Genomic DNA, 21,383 nt, shown 5'->3' with positions numbered 1-21,383 from the left:
CTAATCCAGTTGAAGTTCTCAAAGTGTTATCCCTGGATTAGGAACATCAACATCATCTGGGAACTCATTAGAAATAAAAATTCTTAGGCCCCCCTCTGGACCTACTAAATCAGAAACTCTAGAGGTGGGGACCTCCGCAGTATGAGTTTTATTTTTTAATTAAAAAAAATTTTTTTTTTACTAAGCTCTAAGCCCAATGTGAGCTTTGAACTCACAACCCAGAGATCAAGAGCCACATGCTCTACCGACTGAGCCAGGCAGGCACCCCCTATAATATGGGTTTTAAACTCTTCAGGTGATTCTAATGCACACTAATCATTGAGAACCACTGCTCTAATCCAGTCAATACAGATTTTTCACTATTTCTTAAACACAGTTTTACCACCCTACTTCAAAAGGCTTTCTTTGCCCTTTTGATTAATTCTGACCCTACCAATCTGTCAAAGCTCTGAAAAGTCCTAACTTCTCCCCAAAGTACTCTCACTACCACAGCTCATGCTGATCCTTCTTGCCTGTCCCCCAACTCCTGTGACACCTAGTTCCTCTACCACACAACTTAACAATTACAGTTAAAATTAACAGTTCTTTCCTATTCCCCAACAAAATTCCTTAAAGACATGAATCATATTTTTATTTCTTCTTTACCCCTGTTCTTAGCACATAAGTGGAATTTTAATAGAGATGCTGGTTAATATAAGGATAAAGTCACTTATTGATGGATAAAAAGTTTGAAATTTCAAGTTGTAGCCCCAGTTCTGTGACCTTGGACAAGTTCACTTCTCAGGATGAGGTCTGAAAAAACAAGATGGACTCAATGACTTGATGCTTCCTTTCAGCTTCAACAGTGTATGATTTTATGAAATGTACCATTATACTCTCATATTGCTTGCTTATAACGCTATCACGGCAGTTTTTAGACTTGAGTTACAGCTGGATATGGTGTTTCCCAGTTAGCTACTAAGCTCTTTTAACAAGGGTCATATTTTAATCAACTGAGAATCTTATACCATGCCTTACATATAATAACAGCTCAATATATTTGCAGAAAATTATTTGGAAAAACTCTTTAAAAAGCTTAATTTCAAAGCATAAGAGACTGTTAAAAACTGAGAACAAACTGAGGGTTGATGGGGGGTGGGAGGGAGGGGAGGGTGGGTGATGGGTATTGAGGAGGGCACCTTTTGGGATGAGCACTGGATGTTGTATGGAAACCAATTTGACAGTAAATTTCATATATTAAAAAAATAAATTAATTAATTAACTAATTAACTAATTAGTTAATTAATTAATTAACTAATTAATTAACTAATTAATTAATTTAAAAAATTAAAAAAAATAAAAAGCTTAATTTATGCAGAAAACCTATGCATAGATCTGCTGCCTCCCAAAGGGCCCTTTGAAAACTTATTATTGTAAATACTATGAAGTGACTTATGGAAAAAAATTCTGATTATTCTGATAGAACCAGGGGTAGTCAGCTACATAATGCCAAAGAATTTAAAAACTCTCACGTGTATTTAGGGATAGACTAAAAGGCGGTAAGCCTCAGACTACCTTACTGCAACACGCAAATAAAAACTGCCCTGTACACTTAAGTGGCATATAACAACTCCACTGTTGGGAATAAATAGACGTCTTCACGCAAAACCTTTATCTGCAAATTTACAGAAACCGGGTGGAATGGAGACCTTGAATGGCAGGTGATGACCAGAAGTTGAATCTAAAGGGAAGGACAGCAAAGAGCAATTGAAGGGCAAGAAGGAGGAACAGAAGAGCAGCAGGAAAACATCACTGTGAGCGATGAAAAGGAGCAGTGGAAATTCACAGTCTTTACCAAGGGCCTACTATGAACCAAGCACTTGGGGCTGCAAAGATGGCTCCAGATCTCAGGGGGCTAATATAATAGTCCTGAGGGTAAAACTGAAGCCTCTACCCTACTGCGTGTAAGTGTGAGTATGAGTGTGTGTGTGTGTGTGTGTGTGTGTGTGTGTATGTATGTTTAGTTCTAATTGGTAAAATCAAGCAAGGAAGGCTTCACATAAAGATGGTGAGTTAATGGAGCTTTAAAGTGTGTAGGAAGATTTGCTAAGGGAGAAAAAAGACAGTTGAGCTAGTTATTTTGGGGAAGAAACATTCACATATTTTTACAGCTGTTCCTTTGGGACTTTAAATCATGGAGGCTTCTTATATTCACCACCACTTTGTCATATGCCTTCTTTCTCTTTTTACTTTATCTTAAATACTGACATGTTCAAGCCCAGCATTGGAACAGAGCCAAAAAACCCCAGAATGAGGTGAGTGCTAGCCAAATTTGCTCTGTCACCTCCAAATCCAGCCAGCCCAGCTAGCCCAGTCCTGCTCTCCTGGCAGCCGGAAAAGGAAGACTAATTATATCCTCTGGGGGTAAAATTTGGATGCAGGCAGGCAAAGCTTATCCCTGTTCCGCCAGTGAGGTACCATGGTAGAGCTTCATTGCCTCCTAAGCCATGAGGATCTAGTCTACCTGTGACATGGAGGTCAGCTTCGCAGGGGGGAAAAAAAAAAAAAAGCTGCATGAAAAAGAAGGGGGATGCACTGGATTGGAAAACGCTGAGTTAAGTGAGATAATCGTCATAAAACGTTTAATAATATCCCTGGCACACAGAAAGCGTCGAATCAACGTGAGCTCTTATCAACAACATACTGCTACTACTGTTGTTGTTGTTATTATTATTATTATTATTACAATAATACCTCAATTGTACTCCAACAAGAAATTACTGTTTTCACAGCCTACTTTTAGGACGTTGAAGAAGCAACTCCAGAGATGCAAGTGTCTTTCAAAAATTTTTAAAGGTACACGATCAAATTCCAACCGTGCTGGCCTGAAAGCCCCAGACTCTGAGTTCAAGAGCTAGTCCTGCTTTTTGCCAGGCGCGTGACCTTGGGCTCAGCACTTCATCTCGGTGCCTCAGTTTCCCCATTTGTAAAGTGGGACTAAGAAGCCCCTCCCTCGCAGGGTCGTTGTGGGGTCCAGCCCGCGGGTACTACTCGCTGCACCGGGGTCCCATGGACGCAACGCCAGCTCCCGGCCCATCTTCCAAGACCCCTGGCTTCGGGACGGGTGGGGTAGGTGAATACGCTACCGGAGGCCCATTGAGCTCCGCCGCCCGCAGGGCAGGAGCAGAAAAAGGGAGCGCGCTTGAAATGCGTCCCTGAGACCGAGGGGGTCGGGCGCCGGGAGGCTCGGCCCTAGCCGCCCGCAAGCTGTCACCAGCGGTTTCGTCGCGGGGCCCCGCAGCCCGGACGCGGGGAGCGGCCGAGGGAGGCCAGGCTGACCCAGGTGCCGCCGGCGGGGAGAGCGGAGGGCGCTGGGGTACCGGAGGAAACTGGCAGCGCGGGCCCGGGGCCCTGGCGCGCCGCGGAGATGTGGCGGGGAACGAGAAAGCAGGGGGAGCGACGCCCCCGCAGGCAGCGCCGCGCGCCCGGCGCGGGCCGGGCTGAAGCGCTCACTCACCTGAGGCTCGGGCACCCGCCAGCAGTGCACCAGCGGCAGCAGCGGCTGCGAGAGGGGCGGGGAAGGCTCTGCGGCCGCGCAGGCGCGTTGAGGATCCCGGACCACGCAGGCGCGCTGCGCCCGCCCGCCTCAGGAACTACCAAGAAGATGGTGGCTGAGCCGGGAGGGACGGGCGACACCATCTTGGATGTAGTTTTTCCTGTTGTGGAGTCTACTGGGAGAACCTGAAACTAGAGCTGCGCGGAGGGAGGGGCGTTGAGTGCGGCGTCTGCCCCGCCTCCTTCCTCCCCTTCCGCCCAATAGCTTTCTTAACGAAGCCCCTAAGGACCCCTGCAAAGCAAGGAAAGGAAGTCATCTCATTTTATGTGGGCCCAGAGATGCACCCAAGGGCACAAGGCCTAGCACAGTGCTTGGCTGGCTAGTGAGAGGCGCTTACCAGATTTCTAGTGAATGAGCACAGGAACTGAAGAACTAGAATCCAAGACTCAGGGCTGCTAATTCCCAGCCCTCCATTCTGTCACCTCTATTGACAACTGCCAGCCACACCATCTCCTTTCTTGGGTGCCACAAGGGAAATGGGAATTTTGTTTTGTTTCCTCAAAGAATGATTACATATTAAGCTTAATGACCCAACAATTTAACACCAAAATGTACAGGACAAAATTCCCTTCCCAGAAAAGCTTTTTGGTTAATCTCACTGACTAAAGGTAAAATAGTCTCAACTGTATTAGGGCAAATGTAAGGATTACCAAACATCTGAAGGGCAGTGACTGTCTATAATACTGTTACTCATCAAGCACAATTCCTGAACCAAATTTGGGAAGAGAGAAAACTAAAATTAACCGACCACAGCCTTTTATTATTTTATAATTGTGTTTATTCGGTAACATTCACTGAGTACCAAATTGGTTCTACTACCTATATGTCCTTGGTTAGATTATTAAGCCTCTTAATGCTTGAGTTCCTCACCTATAGTGACAAAATAATACAAGCTACCCATGTTATGGTCTGTATGAATGTAAAATGCTTACAGCTTATGTTATTTAAAAAAATTTTGTTTTAATGTTTATTTTTGAGAGAGAGAGAGAAAGAGACACAGAGTACAAGTGGTGGAGGTTCAGAGAGAGGGAGATACAGAATCTGAAGCGGGATCCAGGCTCTGAGCTGTCAGCACAGAGCCCCACTTGGGGCTCAAACTCACAAATGGTGAGATCAGACCTAAGCCAAAGTCGGACACTTAATTGACTGAATCACCCAGGCGTCCCAAGTGTTATTTTTCTTATTTAGCTGTTGAAGATGCAGACAAAAACTTTTTACCCTTGAGTTTGAACAAATTCTTATAAACAAAAAATGCAACACAATGTACTAAATAAAATGAAGGAAGTTACAATCACCTGGGAGAGGTGTCGTCTATCCCCATTTTACAGATGATGAAATTGACCATAAGAGACAAAGATGCTCTTCAAACTGTATGCTCTTTCCATTATACTACTATGCTTTTCAAAGAGTAGGCAATTAATACCACTCTTCTGATTCTTAAAAGCCCCAGCTTTCCTTGGGGCTGTCCAGTTTTCCTTCTTGCTCTAGCCTTGACAATATTATCCATTCTCAAGGCTTCAATAGCTACTCATTAGCTACTTCCAAATTTTGTATCCAGTCCACATTTACCAGTTTCCACCTCTATATCCAAAGGTCTAGTTGATTTCTCCATTTGGTATCTCAATTTGAACTACGAGCTTTCCCATTTCATTACTGCTCTTACCCAGTTTTTCAAGCTTTCACCCCTCCAGCATATTGATACCAGTATTCTAAATTTATAGTATTTCATCTTACTTACAGCATCCCTGTGATATAGGTTCTATCATTCTCCCAATCTTACAGATAAGAGATTTAATCACTTTTTCTCATCCACAGTAAGTGGCAGTTAGGCTTTGAACACATAGGTCACATGCCTACTAAGTTCCAGATGCTATGAGCAACTCACATGTTTTTTTTTGCTCTATCCCCAGTTCCCAGAACTGTGTCTGGCTCTGTAAATACATGGAGAATATTTCATGTATTCATGAAAGAATATTTCATGTATTCATGAAAGAAATACAGGGGCTCTGTAAATACATGAAAGAAAAGAGAATGTAGGTCAAAGGAAAGATATCCTTTCACTAATTGGTACTTAGGCCAAGGTTTAAGACTTAAGAATAATGACTGGGTATTTAAATGAAATAGGCTTTATCCTATTAGAAGGATCAGAGAATAAGAAACATTAACAATAAATTAGTTGGTGTTTTACTGGTAATTAATGTGGAGGCATATCTCCACACTACTGTTCACTTCAGCATCTTGGCAAAGAATCCTATTTTCTGCTAAGCCCTTGCTGACGTAAAAGGTTTTTTTTTTACTTTCTGTATTTATTTTTTATATTTACATCCAAGTTACCACATGGTGCAACAATGATTTTAGGAGTAGATTCCTTAAGCCCCTTACCCATTTAGCCCACGCCCCCTCCAGCAACCCTTTTTGTTCTCTATGATTAAGAGTCTCTTATGTTTTGTCCCCCTCCGTTTTTGTATTATTTTTGCTTCCCTTCCCTTCTGTTCATGGTTTGTATCTTCAAGTCCTCATATGAGTGAAGTCATTTATTTGTCTTTCTCTAATTTTGCTTAGCATACCTCTAGTTCCATCTATGTAGTTGCAAATGGCAAGATTTCATTCTTTTTGATTGCTGAGTAATACTTCATGGTATGTATATATATATATATATATATATACACACACACACACATACACACACACATCTTCTTTATCCATTCATTCATTGATGGACATTTGGGCTCTTTCCATACTTTGTCTATTGTTGACAGTGCTGCTATAAACATTGGGGTGCATGTGCCCCTTCAAAACAGCGTATCTGTATCCCTTGGATAAATACCTAGTAGTGAAATTGCTGGGTCATAGGGTAGTTCTATTTTTAATTTGTTGAGGAATCTCCATACTGTTTTCCAGAGTGGCTGCACCAGTTTGCATTCCCACCAGCAGTGCAAAAAAGATCCTTTCTCCACATCCTCGCCAACATCTGTCGCTGCCTGAGTTATTAATGTTAGCCATTCTGACAGGTGTGAGGTGGTATCTCATTGTGGTTTTGATTTATGTTTCCCTGATGATGATGTTGAGCATTTTTTCATGTGTTGGTTGGCCATCTGGATGTCTTGAGAAGTGTCTATTCGTGTCTTTTGCCCATTTCTTCACTGGATTGTTTTTTGGGTGCTGAGTTTGTTACGTACTTTATAGATTTTGGATACTAACCCTTTATCTGATATGTCATTTGCAAATATCTTCTCCCACTCCATCAGTTGGCCTTTTAGTTTTGCTCATTGTTTCCTTCACAGTGCAGAAGCTTTTTATTTTGATGAGGTGCCAATAATTCATTTTTGCTTTGGTTTCCCTTGACTCCAGAGATGTGTTGAGTACGAAGTTGCTGCAGCCAACGTCAAAGAGGTTTTTGCCTGCTTTCTCCTCTAGGATTTTGATGGCTTTCTGTCTTAACATTTAGGTCCTTCATCCATTTTTTTACTTTTGTGTATGCTGTAAGAAAGAGGTCTAGGTTCATTTTTCTGCATGTCGCTGTCCAGTTTTCCCAGTACCATTTACTGAAGAGACTGTCTTTATTCCATTGGGTAGTCTTTCCTGCTTTGTCAAAGATTAGTGGCCATATGTTTCTGGGACCATTTCTGGGTTCTCTATTCTGTTCCATTGCTCTGAGTGTCTGTTTTTGTGCCATTTTTTAAAAATGTTTATTAATTTTTGCAAGAGAGCATGAGTGGGGAGGGGAAGAGAGAGAGACACAGAATCCAAAGCAGGCTCCAGGCTCTGAGCTGTCAGCACAGAGCCCAACACAAGGCCTGAACTCACGAACCACGAGATCATAACCTGAGCTGAAGTCAGACACTTAACCAACTGAGCCACCCAGGGTCCCCTTAAGAAAGGTTTTTATACACCCAAAATATACACAAAGACAAAAGAAAGCTTTTAATAATGTGCAACTTTATAATGCAAATTACTAAAAATAGAGAACAATGAAAAATAGTACTTAGCCTCTTTGTGCTATGAATCCAGGATTTAGGATATCAATTCAATATTAAAAGCTAAAGCACACTGTAGATAACAGGACAGAGACTAAGCGGTATTTCCTTCAATTTGGACATCGTGTGAAGTGATACACGTAGCCATGTGATGCAAACAATGTTCAAAACTTCACTACCTGAAATCACCTTCAGGGCCATACTAGAAAATCTGTCCCATTCCTTTCCTACCAGAATCCAACTTGACCCCTAAAATGTGTCCCTGGATTTGGTCCTGAATGACTCTGGATTGTTTCAAAACCTAAAAAACACCTTCACAAAATGAAGATTACTGACCATGAAGGATATTTAAAAGAATGGACTACTAGTTCTCAAGGTCATTTCACAATAGAAGTTGCAAGCATTTTGCACATTCTTGGAAAAAGTATCTATGCTACTCTTTCAGATGCATAAGTTCTGTCACATTTAGAAAAAAACTGAAGTACTCTACATTCAGCCAGTTATCCTCAAAGGCAACAGGGCAGCTATCACCAGCTCAGACCACCATGCAATCACCATGTGCTGGGGCATTCTTCCATTTCTCTCCTCTGGAGCACCTTATGGCAGGAAAGCTGCATGAAGTCACTGACAAGATCTAGAGCAATGGTGGGTTCCGCAGTTGAAGCTTGAGCAGTTTTCGAGCTGGTGACGGATCTAACTGCTGTGTGCTTCTCTTCCCTGCAGAGGAAAGACAAAAGTAAATTTCAACTGAATTCAAATAACATTATTGAAAACTTGGTGTATGGACACTATGCCAGACACTGAAGGGCATTACAATGACAAACGAGAGAATCTCTGTCCTCAAGGAGAGAGCAGTCTGGTAGGAAAGCCAGCTGCAACTACAACCATAATACAACATAGTAAGAAAATTAAAGTATATATAGCAAACAATTTTGGGCTGGAGGAGGCCAGGAAAAGCAACAGGGAAGTAATGTCAGTGTCATTTAGTGGATTCTTGGAAGAATGAAGAGGAAAAAAGGCAAATAGATATTAAAAATATTGTATTTACTAAAACAACATGAGGGTTTGTGGGGACTTAATTTTCAGTCTACTATGCTCCTGTGGAATTTACATTGAGAAATTTCCCATCAACTTTGAGTACCCACAGCACAATAATTATTTTGAGGGGAGAAAAAGAAATCATCTGATATAGGCCTTACTCTGAGACCACATGCTTTGAAGGGCAGTTTGTATGTGAAGGGCTATCATACAGAAAATAGTGCAATCTCTAGTCCCCTCAAGACACACACTCACCAAGCTGTACTGACACCTTCTGGAGACACTGGGTACTTTCAGCCATAAAAGCCTGCAGCTGTTTCACTGATCCCTGTAGTTCATCCATCTGCACAGGAAAGACAGATGTGAGCTGTAAGGGTCTGTGGCTTCTGTGACGTTCCTCAAAAATCGCCAGGCAAGCTCCCACTAAGGACCTTTGCCTTTGCTCTTTTTCAACCTGGAACGTTTCTGCCAGACATTTTGTTTGCTCCTCCTGATCCACACTCTGCACTTCTCCATGCTGCCCTATGCCCCGGGGCCACTACTGTGGATAATCTCAAACAGGATCCCATGTCCTCTGACATCTGGGTCAGTTTAGCCAAGAGGAAGCCCATGTGTGAGGGAGACGAATGAAGTCAGGATATTTTTACCCAGGCTCCTGGAAGGGTCATCTTGAGTTAGTTTTGTCTCTTAGCTGCAGGTCATGGCTCTCTTTTCCCTCCCTCCGCCCTTCAGTCCTAGGGATAGTAAGAGCTCAGCTGCCTCTGAGCCCCAGGTTACTTCAACTAACCCTTTGGTTTCCTCAATACCCACATTTTATACATCACTTTTTCAATTACCCTTTATCAAGTGTCATCTGCTTCCTGTTGATACTTGGAGTGATACAATACTATTCTCCCAAATGTCCTCATGGCTTACTTCCTCCTTTCTTTCAAGTCTCTGTTAAAATGGCACCTTAGAAGGACCAGGGGCACCTAAGTGGCTCAGTCGATTGAGCGTCTGGCTCTTGATTTCGGCTCAGATCATGATCTCATAGTTCATAGGATCAAGCCACGTGTCAGGCTCTGCACGGACAGCATGGAGCCTCCTTGGGGTCTTCTCTCTCCACCCCTTCCCCAACTTGTGAACGTGCTCTCTCTCCTCAAAATAAACATTTTTTAAAAAATGGTACCTTAGGGGAATAATCAACAACTGCTCTATACAGCAACCTGCTGCCCTTCCTGTATATTCTCCCCTACTCTGCTTTATTGGCTCTTAACACCATAAATAAATAAACAAACAAACAGATAGATAGATAGATAGATAAATATTGATTGATTGATTGTCTCTCCATGTTTCCCCAAGGTAGAGCTGAATATACTTATTACACATATTCTCCAGGTCTCATAATTTCCAAGGATGACAAGATAGGTAAACCAAATAACCAAATAAACATGAGCCAACTAACCATCAACTCCATATAATCAAAGATTTTGTTCTGGTTCTGCAATATCTTCTGGTAGTCAGGCTTTGTGTGAAGGACTTCACTCTGGGATGACCCAAGATATGTTGCAGGTTCCACTTCAACTTCGGTAACTTTGGTTTCAACTGATTCTCTGAAAATAAAATAGAACAAAAGAGCTTTCAAGGAATTTTATAATCATTTTCTGGGGGAAGATAATGTAAAACGACTTGGGGAAAAAACGATGACCTGGGGATTTCTTTCTGGAAATCAAGGTCTCTAATCTTTTTCCAAAAAAAATGCTGGGTCACTTCAATTATCTACAATAACTGAATATGATGGAGAGTGCATGAAAATTGATCACTCCCACAATTTCCTGACTGCTAGACTCCCATTTCACCTCAATTAACACTTACAATAACCCAATGAGGTAGACACTACTACCACCCCCATTTTCAAGTGAGGAACTTCAGGTTTAGAGATTAAGTCGCTTGCCCACAATCACAGAATGAAGAAACAAGTATTTGAACAGAGACAGTCGGCTTCCAGAAGCATTCCTCTTAACTAACAAGCTAGGCCACATCAAAAGTTTTTATTCTGAAACTGCCATCTTATATATTACCTATCTTCATAAACAGCATATGTAAGGGGTGAATCAAGTAAATGGTAACAATCAATGCCTAGACTGGAGAAGTTTTTCAAACCATGTTTCTCAAAGCACCTCTCTACTAAGAAGACACTTCCACAGTTACATTTTATATTTGGGTTCAGCTGAGTTTCTTTTGGGAAAAAAAAGCTTAAAATCACTGGCTTAAATGACCAACTAAATCAAGTCTAGCACTTTCCCACTTTCTTATGCCTTTAAGACCCAGACAAAGTTCCTCTCTCTTCTGTACACCCTCTTTCATCACCCCTTCCATGTCCTTGCATCTCCATGAAGGACCTGGAGAGCATTCTCTCCCATACCTGCAGCTCAAAGGCCATGTGCAAACTGAAGTCCCCTATTTTTGGCCCAACCCCAGGTGCCCTGGTAGAAGGCAGAGATGTGCCTGTCTCCCCCCAGGATGTGTAATAGCAGCCACGGGCACAGAAGCAGTTCTGTTCTTTGACCGAAAATAGGGATATTCACTCTTCCTCCCCATCCCTCAATTCTCCATTTATAATCCTAGAGTGCTAATAACACATTTTATAGAGCTTTGATGAGTTGACTGGCCTGTGAGAAAGGATTCATCGTTCAATCTGTGCTAACAGAACTGAAATCAATTCAAATTCCACAAGGTAAAAAGATGGCTTCCTATTTCCAGTCACAGATCTAACCTGGAAATGATGTCTTCAGCCTCCTTCTGGTATCGTTGCAAGAGCTGATCCCAAGACTGACGTTCTAAAGAAAATCTACAGGATCAGGAAAAAAAACATTCAGTTAATTTTTGATTACATTCTGAATCATTCAAGGCCACAGTAAGTACATTAGGTGTCTGCTCTGGTTCTAAAATGTGAAAAAAAAAGGTCATTAAAGGATTAGAAAGCCTGAGTGATTCAGAGGATATTATTTAATCAAATCAAACCTGAGTTCTTAAAGTCAAATTAACACTTTTATTTCCTAGACTCCATTCTATGAAACTGGCCAAGAGTACAGCCCACAAGATCCCAATATGCAGCTTTCTAAATTCTAGTGTTTACACACCAGTATTGACACTCTGAATGGGGTATTTACTATTCATTTCTCCCAGAACTAGTTATTTTCCACAGATGAATTTAGATAGTCCAATAAAGGATCATTTTCACTTACTTTGTTATGTATTCCTTCATCTCAGCCACTGATGTTTCCAGAGACAAATCTGATGCTTTTCTGGAATACAGATAGGATTATAAGATCAACATAAACCTTTTAAGAGCACTTGCTTTTAATAGGATGTCTTACATAATTTTAACGGCAATACAAGATGTTCAGAATTTATCTTTCAACAAGTATTTATTCTTGGGCTCTCACTTTTGTAGTAGATAAGTTTCCTCAGTGGTCGCTTTATTTTCTGTTTCTCTCATCAATTCCAATTGACCCACAGCCAGATTAACCTTCACTAAAATATTCCTTTTTTTTTTCCTTGTCTAAAACTGTGACCCTCTACTGCATTCCTAATAAAAGTCACAATTCCTTAACCTGGCACTTAAGGCTATGTTCTGGCTCCGATTAGCTTGTTAGCTTTGATTCCAGCTATTGCCTTTCACCTATTCTGCCCATATAATCTCACTCGGCCTCACCCTCAAATATCTGGAGTTTTCCATCTCCAAACTTTTGTTCACATCACTTTTAAATTTTTTTAAATGTTTATTTCTGAGAGACAGACAGAGAGACAAAGGAGATACAGAATCTGAAGCAGGTTTGAGGCTTCAAGCTGTCAGCAGAGAGCCTGACATAGGGCTCAAACCCACGAACCGTGAGGTCATGACCTGAGCCGAAGTAGCACACTTAACAGACTGATCCACCCAGGTGCCCCTTTGCATATTATTTTTCAGTCTATTCTTTTTACGTCATCTTTTAAGGCCCAACAATACTTTTGTATATGACCTTCTTGTCTTCACACTTAAAATTAAGCTGTCGGTGGACAGAGATTGTATTTTACTCATACCAATGGCTTAGCTCAGTTGGGTGATTAATCCTGATGTAAAGCAGGCACTGAAAATGCCAAAATCCTCCAGATGTACTTGGTACTCTACCTGGCAAGACAAATTAGTTGTGCCACCTTTCATGTTTCTCTACCAAAGTCTGTGACACACAGCTTCTATCACTTCTGGCCTGGATGCAGCAGCCAGTGGCTTAAATACACCGCATTTTTAGAGATACTATGCCGAGCCAACAGATTTTTCATTTCCTGAATAGTAATGTTAATTCTAAGGATCTGCGTGTGAGAAAGTAGATCTTTGTGAAGTCAAAATTAAAAAGTTTCTGATGTAGGCCCAAGTGACAGGATTTGCTGCAGGGCAGGAGGTAGAGAGTTGGACCTTGCCCCTACAGAGGAACTACCAGTTTGGGGCTGGAATTTTAAAAATTCTCCTGATAGTCTTGCTTGCCAACAGCTAAAGAACATAGTTTACCACCAACTTGCATAGCTAGCAAAGATCTGAACAATGTTTTCCCCCTCATCGTTCCATGGCTGGTTCCTTCTCACTACCCAGGTCTTATAGATCTCAGTCCAAAGGTCAATTCATTACAGGTCTTCTCTAAACACTAGCTAAAGTTGCCCACCCCCCTCAAACCACTATCATAGTTACTGACTTCTTAGATTATCACTACCTGAAATCTTTATTTTCTATGTATTCATCTGATTGTCTCTATTAAAATCCATAAGAAGAGAGAACTTGCTTGACTTACGTATCACTTTATCTCCAGCATCTAGAAGAGCCTGGTGTGTATAAGATGCTGGATAAATGTTTGAGTGAATGAACAAACTAATTATAATGGAAAGTCTTCATTTAATTATCATTTAGGACAGAAGGGGAACTGCACACACCCTTTTGAATCTTCAAAACATTTCTGTAAAGTTCCATTACTTTCCAGGCTCTCTGCAAAATGTTTCAATTCCTCAGAAAGGGAAGATGCTAGAAGAGAAATAAAGTACATATCGTAAAATAAAAAGAATATGAATTTTCACAGCAAGCTGCTGACAAGGACATAACATACTTAAGGTGGTCTTAGTTCTAGGATCCCCTATTACATTCTGACCTTCTCACCCATTCAAAGTAGTAGTATAAATGTGCAGAAAGATTTTATCTTTTTTCTTTGGGCCAGTATAGATAAAATGGAAAACAATTCCTCTTTATGACATGTATGATAGTTTTTCTTTTAATACTTCACTGGTGAAAAAGCATTTAAAAGGTATACATGCACTGACATTACATTCTTTCCAAGATTTCAAAAGCCTGCACTGAAAAGAAGAACATATTACAGAAGTCAGGCAACAGGCAAGAGCTTAATGAAAAATGTTAAAGGAGAATAAAGAATTACAGGCATAAGGGAAAGACTTGTCTCTGCTTAGCTTTGGAAGCCTTGGAAGCTCATAGATTTCTAGGTCTTTTAAGTAGGTAACACTGAATTTTTCTGACCCTGGATAATTGTGTAGTTATACTATAAATAGCTACTTCCTAGAAAGTTAAAAATGGATTCCTGAGAGAGAATATTTGTAACATATATCACACATGAACAGCTAATTTCCTTAATGTATACAGTTCCTACAAATCACTATAAAAAAGCCAACATCCCAATTTTCAAAAATGAACAAAGGAGCCTTTCTGGCAGTGATGACCTCCCCACGAGAACATCCTGTCATGAAGGGCCTCCCAGAAGAGGAAGCACAAGAAGCACCTGGTGCAGAACCCCAACTCCTACTTCATGGATGTGAAGTGCCCATGATGCTACAAAATCACCACCATCTTTAGCCATGCACAAACATGAGTTTTTGTGTGCTCCACTGTCCTTTGCCAGCCTACAGGAGGAAGCGAGGCTTACAGAAGGATGCTCCTTCACACAGAAGCAGCACTAAAAGCAACCTGAATCAAGATGAGTGGGAAATGATCCCAATCAATACATTTTGGATTAAAAAAAAAACAACAACAAAGGATACAAACAATATACCGAAAATGAAGTATAAATGGCTCTAAAAAAAATGAAGAAATGCTTATCTTCTTTGAAAGAGAAAGGACCACAGATTAAGACTAGAAAACACTTTGTATCACCTACCAAATAGTAAAAAATCTGAATTGTTTAATAAAACTATTGTGAGTATATGGGGCGCCTGGGTGGCTCAGTCGGTTGAGTGTCCAACTTCAGCTCAGGTCATGATCTCGCAGTTTGTGGGTTCGAGCCCCGCATCAGGCTCTGTGCTCAGAGCCTGGAGCCTGCTTTAGATTCTGTGTCTCCCTCTCTCACTGCCCCTCCCCTGCTCATGCTCTGTCTCTCAAAAATGAACATTAAGGGGCGCCTGGGTGGCTCAGTCGGTTAGGCGTCCGACTTTGGCTCAGGTCACGATCTCGCGGTATGTGAGTTCGAGCCCCGCGTCGGGCTCTGTGCTGACTGCTCAGAGCCTGGAGCCTGTTTCAGATTCTGTGTCTCCCTCTCTCTCTGACCCTCCCCCGTTCATGCTCTGTCTCTCTCTGTCTCAAAAATAATAAATAAACGTTAAAAAAAAAAAATTAAAAAAAAAATGAACATTAAAAAAATTAAAAAACAAACAAACAAAACTATTGTGAGTATGAAAAAATAGGTACTTGCATATATTACTGGTAGGAGAATTGGTAAAACATTTCTAGAAGACAGTCTGGTATTCCTAACATTTCATTTGACCTATGTAATTCCAATTCTAGAAATTTATCTTATTTTTACTTGCATATGTACCTGAAGGCTTGTGTAAGAAGATGTTCATTAACCCATTCATTGTAATAGCAAAAGACTGGAAACCCTAAAAGCCCATCAGTAAAGAACTGGCTAAATCATATATGGTACGTTTATAAAATGAAATATTGTATGGCTACTAAACTGTCAAGATAGTTCTATGTGTGCAATACCGAATGATGTGCAAGACAAACTGTTAGGTTAAAAAAAAAAAGACAAGGTAAAGAAGAGTACGGAGAGCATTATTCACTTGATATTAATGTAAAAATGTTGGAAATCCAGCAAGATCTCTGCGATGATACATAAGAAGCTGGTGGTTATAGTGGCCTCTGTACAGAGGAGGTGGCCTGGTTTGGGTGGGAGGCAAGCTTATTTTTCACTTTTATACCTTCTGAATGTCATAAGCATATACTCTTATTTTTTAAACACAATTCTAAAATATAAAGGGAGGGCTGGTTTTGTGACCCAGCAGCTCCTATAAATGGGGATCCTGAAAGTGGGGCTTCGACTGACCTTAATAGGAGGTAAAGCCCAAGGCCAAAGCTTGCTCATTTATTCTTAGCAACTTACCTTTGGCTCTAAAACTTTCAAGACTGAAGCCCTCAGTGTCCTTTAGGAAAGGTTCAAGTTTCTGAACTGAGAACTAAATAAAGAAAAGCATTTTCAAAAAAAAAAAAAAAAAAAAAAAAGCATTTTCAGTACAACAACAAAGATTTTTCAGACCAGTCCTGAGTTCATGTAATTTCATGTTTAATCAATGTGAAAGTAAACATGATTTAGTTTTTATACCTAACATTTTTCATACAAATAAGTAGATCAGGAAAAATCTCTTTGTTGTTCAGACTATACGATTTTCGGTTCAGAGAAACATGGCCATTTAATTAACACAAATGATGCTCTTATCTAAACTGATGTAATTACCAGTTAGCCATATAATTCCCACTCACTATGTAGTCAGACCTCAAATGTCTGCTTTAACTTAGATACTGACCTCCACGCACTTTAAATTCCCATCATTTGCTGTCAATGGGCAAAATATACTAGATTGAGGAAATCTGACTGTTAGCTGCTCAGTTAGCAGCAGCAGCACCAGTGGGACTGGTAGAGAGCCTAGTCCAGAGAGAAATCAGCTGCTGCTTTGATTAAATCTGGCTTTTAAATTAATACAACTAGAGAGAAACGTCTTTTAATCTTTATTTTGAGAGAGAGAAAGAGCGTGTGTGTGCACAATAGCCAAGGGGAAGGACAGAGAGTGGGGGAGACATGGAATCGGAAGCAGGCTCCAGTCTCTGAGCTGTCAGCACAGAGCCCGATGTGGGGCTTGAAGCCACAAACCGAACTGCGAGACCATGACCTGAGTCAAAGTCTGACACTTAACCAACTGAGACACCCAGGTGCCCCGAAACACCTTTTAATCTTAATTGATGGCATCACACACACAGTATTGATCTCTCTTTGTGGCCATCACAGCAACAGTTGAAAAAAAAAAAAGAAAGTATTTCCCAGTCCTAAGAATCTCACCTGGAAACTGGAAAGCAGGAGAGCGCCAAGCCGTTTGCTTTCTGCTAAGTTGGCACTGATAGATCTGCTGAGCTCTGACATAAAAATCACACTTTAAGGAGCTGGATACTAACACAGTTAGCAAAGTTAAAAAAAACAAAAAAACCAAAAAACCAAAAAACCACTTTCCTCCTTCTTGAATGCAGCTCAACTCCAGGCATTCTAACTTTAACTTCAAAAAGTTATTAAGAACTTTTTACAGATTACATTAAAATCTTGTCTGTTAAACAACATAGATGAAAAATAACTTAAAAAATAACTTAATTTTTTTGATGTTTTATAGTCATCACTTAAAGAAAGTAAATGAGAACATCTGAGCATTTTTATGACAGATACAGTGTGCCTTTTTTTTTTTTTAAGTAGGCCCCATGCCTAATGTGGGGCCTGAGTTCAGGACGTGGAGATCCTGAGATCAAGAGTCGCATCCTCTACAACTGAGCCAGCCAGGCACCCCTGCAATGTGCTTTAAATACGGTCTTGTAAATTATGAGCTCCATTTTACAGAAGGGAACACTGAAGCTCAGAGGGCAGATTACTTGTTTGAGACCAGAGATTGGTGAAGCCAGAATTCAATCCCAAGTCTGTCACCAAAAAAGTGTAGTTTCCCACAAATAGCCATGCTGCCTCTCTATATTGACCTAATAATAACATCAATAATTTGTTGAACACTTATTATATAAAAGGCACTTCATTAAATGCTATGCACACTTCATTAAAACTGAAGGCAAGTATCTTATCAATTCCATTTTATAAAAGACACTGAGGCACAAAGGCCAGGTGATGGGTAACTTGCCCAAGGTCACATGGTGAGTCAGCCTGAATTAGATCGGCATTTTACATTAATTACGCCACTAAATCCTCAAACAACTACAAGATATAGACACTTTTTTTTTAAATTATGTCCAAAAACATCAATTATTATACAGCAAAGGAAGTGTGCTCTGAGTATTTGAGATACGTTTACTTTTGTCCTCCAGCTACAGCTGGCTTCAAGTGTTTTTATTTCTTATCTCCTGATTATTTCTCATTGCTGTAAGTGGAAAAAACAGGATACCTTCTGCCTATAACCAGAGAAACCTGGCAAGTGGGCAGGAATAACCAATCTTTTACATCGTGGATTTTCCGTTATACAGAATTTTAGGTCCACATGCTCCGGAACAGAGACGGAGGTAGGGGTGACCTTAGTTAAGGAACTGCTGCTGTTGTCTTGGCACACCTGTGGGGTCAAGTGCATGAATACAAGTGTGGCGGCAATTTTCTGATAAGCTAAATGGCTATTTTTACCCAGATTTCCTTCTAGACATCAGGTCATCTGGAAGTGAGCTAATATCTTTAAAATAATCACAACAGCTTAACATTTGGGCTATTTACTTACTATATGGCCAAGTACTGTGTCATATGTATCAATTCATTTAATTCTCACACAACCGTGTGAAATAGATATTATTTCATCCCATTTACTGATTGGGACCATAAGGCAAAGGAGATTAAGTAATCTACTCAAGGTTACACAACTAGTAAGTTCTTCGAAATGTGCTGGACTTTCCACATTAAATATTGTATTTCAATGCTTACTGAGATACAATTATTGTTGTAAACTCACACAAATCACATTTAAATATGGCATATCTAAAAACTTAGTTTTCACCGAGATATTTTACATGCATCTTCCCTCTGAAAGATTTTCAGTTATAAAGCTTAAAATCTGGTAGCAACCCACTCACCTTCTGTTTCACTTTAGGAAATGAGACAGAAAGCCATACAAAGAAATCTTTAATGCCTCTCCTAGCAGAGGTGAGTGTTGAACAACTGTAAATTAGAATTTCTGTTCATGGTAGAGATTACAATGGACAGCTACTAATATAAATAGCAGTCATACTGAACACTTACTGGGTGTTTGACATTAGTGTTTATGATCTTAGAATATCCCCCATATAGAAGAGGAAACAGGTTGAGAGAGGTGACATGATTTGCTCAGTCACGTAACTAGTAAGTAGCAAAGTCAGGTAATCCCACTACTTTCTTTCTGCCATAACTCACTACCTCTTATCTGAGCTGGAACTCCACTGCCTTAGGTACATAGCATCCCACCTGTGATGCCCTGATGAAAGGGAGGCAGTGACTTCCGCCGGTTCATTTCCTTCATACTTGCTCGCCTCCAAGATTGACTCTTATCTTGATGATTGGGAGATTGTTCTTGAGGGGACAAATGAAGGGACCTGGACTGAAGTCCTTCCTGGTGGCTGAGATCACAACTTCCTCCCACTTTAGGGCTAGAGCCAAGGTAAATTCTTTCCTTTGAAACGCCTTGAGTTATCTCCAGGGAGGCAGGTGATTTATTACACACTTCCACAGGGATGGTATCCGATTCCAGTTGATGATCATGAGTCTTAGATGTCACCAGTTCTTCTTCTAGCACTTGTTATGAAAAAGTCAAAATACAAAATCAAACCCACCACAACTATGCATCTGAGCAAAAAGGTGGACAAAGAAAATGTATGCCCCAGATCATAGAAACAGTGAGGAAGCATCTCTGCAAACATGTAAATACGATTCTAGATGCACCAGGGAGCCAGGGAAATGTTTATCTATAGCTTAGAAACCGGAACCCAAAGCAAGAGCAATTTTACTACAATACTCACCTTCCATGGTCTCTGATCTAAATACTGAGGTCATTCTGGATGAAGCACCCTGAAAATAGGAAAACAAAGCGATCTGTTCTCCACATTTCAGCCCGAGTCTCAATGAGGCTTTAGTACCCCAGAAGAGACCTTGTATTGTTCAGCCTTTCTGAACTGCTTGCTCATCTCTGCCCCATGAAATTCTACCTATATGACAAGGCCCAGTTTCACCTCCCCCACCTCCTCCAGAGACTACCAGTGGGTTCGTCACCTCCTGTACTGACTTTCTACAGAATTCATCATTAAAAATACTTATGTCTCCCTTAACACATACCCTCCTTTATTACCAATTATTTTTTAAATAGTCCCTAATATTCTAGATGGCATTATGATCTGCATGGTGTTCCAAACTAGAAAAATCACATCACCCTTTACTTCTTATATTTAATCTCCAGATGCAAAGTTCTGTCCGTCCTACCTCCAACAGTCTCTGGAAAGCTTTTCTCCACTGCCAGTTCCACTCTCAGAACTTCCACCATCTCCCTTTCCCTCCCCAGAATAATCTTACAGCCTCTCCACTAGTCCTCAAACATCTAGCACTGCTCCTCTCCAATCCATTCTTCGGACAGCAGCAGAGTCTTCCAGCATCTTCAATACCTTTCATAAACTAGCCCTAACTTACCCATCCTGCTCCCTCCTGCCACTCCCAGCCCCTGCACCACTTTTGAATCTTTACACACACTGCCTGTAAAACTTATTCAACCTTTCTAATCTAGCTCAAATGTGAAACTTTCCAACCACTTCTCTTTGGCAAAGTTGGTTGCTCCACCCCCTAGTTTTCCTCCCCAGCCAGGGTATATCTGTATTCCCAGTGGCTGTCACAGACAACTAACTGGAAGGCAAGGAAGGACATGGCTGAGGCATCTCTGCATCTTCCGCGATTACCCCTCCCTTCCAGCAGAAATCTGTATGGGGGGAGGGGGAGACTCTAAGTAAAGAGATATATAGAGAGAGGAACAGCTGGGAAAGGTAACAGAACGTGTGAGTAGGTCAAGGATCTACATCCCCACAGTTAGGGCTGTATCACAGATTCAAGCCTGGATAATAACAGCAACAAATGTCATTTGTTAAGCTGCTTGTTAAGCGCTAATTCTATGCCACGATCTGCGTATGTTCAAAAGCGTTTTATTTGCATCATTAGCTCATTATACCGATTAACTCTTTCCACGGCTCGGTAAATACTGTCATTAATTCCTCCCTGCAGATAAGGGAGGTGAGGTTTAGAAGGGCAAAAGCCTGGCCCACTGGAGACAGCCATGGGGGGATGGGCGGGGGTGGAATTCGAACCCAGGCCTGTGACCCACCCTGAGCCCTCAAACACCTTTCTGCAGTCTAGACCCCCGGCTCTGAAAATAGGCTCCGAGCGAGAGGCGCGGTCAACCCTTCGGAATCTTCTTACCAGGAGGAGGCCGCAGTGCCCCAGGTCCCCAAAGTCTGGGGGCGGCGACCGGTCTGGGCTGGGCGGAGACGTCCGACGCCAAGGAAGCTGGTGAGGGTGTGAGCCGGCGGGTCTGGTGGAAAGGTCTGCGACTTCCTGACCTCGGGAATACGCCAGTCTAGCCCGCAGCCTCCGCCCCTGAGATACAAGCCCGCAAATCACTCTCCGCCGCCACAGGTCGCCCTTCGAGCCTCTGCGCCACTGCGGCCGTCTACGGAGCAGTCCGCGAGCCGCGCCACCACCCGCGCCTCCGCTTCCGAAAAGTCCCGC

The 21,383-nt window shown here is 41.4% G+C and overlaps 2 protein-coding genes and 1 pseudogene across 3 annotated transcripts in view; 1 reads left to right on the top strand and 2 right to left on the bottom strand.

The window, feature by feature from the left end:
- NDRG3 (NDRG family member 3) overlaps positions 1–3,520 on the bottom strand; it is a 67,359-nt gene extending 63,839 nt beyond the window's left edge. The window contains exon 1 of the mRNA XM_042980458.1: positions 3,497–3,520. The gene's annotated coding sequence lies outside the window, so the exon portion shown is untranslated. The remainder of the gene's footprint in view (positions 1–3,496) is intronic.
- Positions 3,521–7,494: 3,974 nt separating this feature from the next.
- Positions 7,495–21,156, bottom strand: DSN1 (DSN1 component of MIS12 kinetochore complex). 2 transcript variants are annotated; one of them, XM_042980455.1, is made up of 11 exons: positions 21,075–21,156; positions 19,637–19,685; positions 19,086–19,412; positions 16,956–17,029; positions 16,005–16,077; positions 13,558–13,645; positions 11,838–11,897; positions 11,366–11,440; positions 10,055–10,202; positions 8,866–8,953; positions 7,495–8,289 (listed from the first exon to the last, which is right to left on the bottom strand). In XM_042980455.1, exons 2-11 carry the CDS (start codon positions 19,668–19,670, stop codon positions 8,207–8,209), a joined length of 1,050 nt encoding a protein of 349 aa, XP_042836389.1. In that variant the 5' UTR covers positions 19,671–19,685; positions 21,075–21,156; the 3' UTR covers positions 7,495–8,206. The 2 variants fall into 2 exon arrangements, with proteins under 2 accessions (XP_042836389.1, XP_015390999.1); XM_015535513.2 differs by lacking the exon at positions 19,086–19,412 and having other exon boundaries at positions 7,497–8,289.
- LOC122237212 lies at positions 14,436–14,586 on the top strand (annotated as a pseudogene).
- Positions 21,157–21,383: the final 227 nt, after the last annotated feature.

The sequence above is a fragment of the Panthera tigris genome, chromosome A3 (genome assembly GCF_018350195.1).
Source record: "Panthera tigris isolate Pti1 chromosome A3, P.tigris_Pti1_mat1.1, whole genome shotgun sequence".
Taxonomy (NCBI): Eukaryota; Metazoa; Chordata; class Mammalia; order Carnivora; family Felidae; genus Panthera; species Panthera tigris.
The sequence above is the reverse complement of the archived record's forward strand: the minus strand, read 5'-3'. Positions and strand labels throughout refer to the sequence as shown.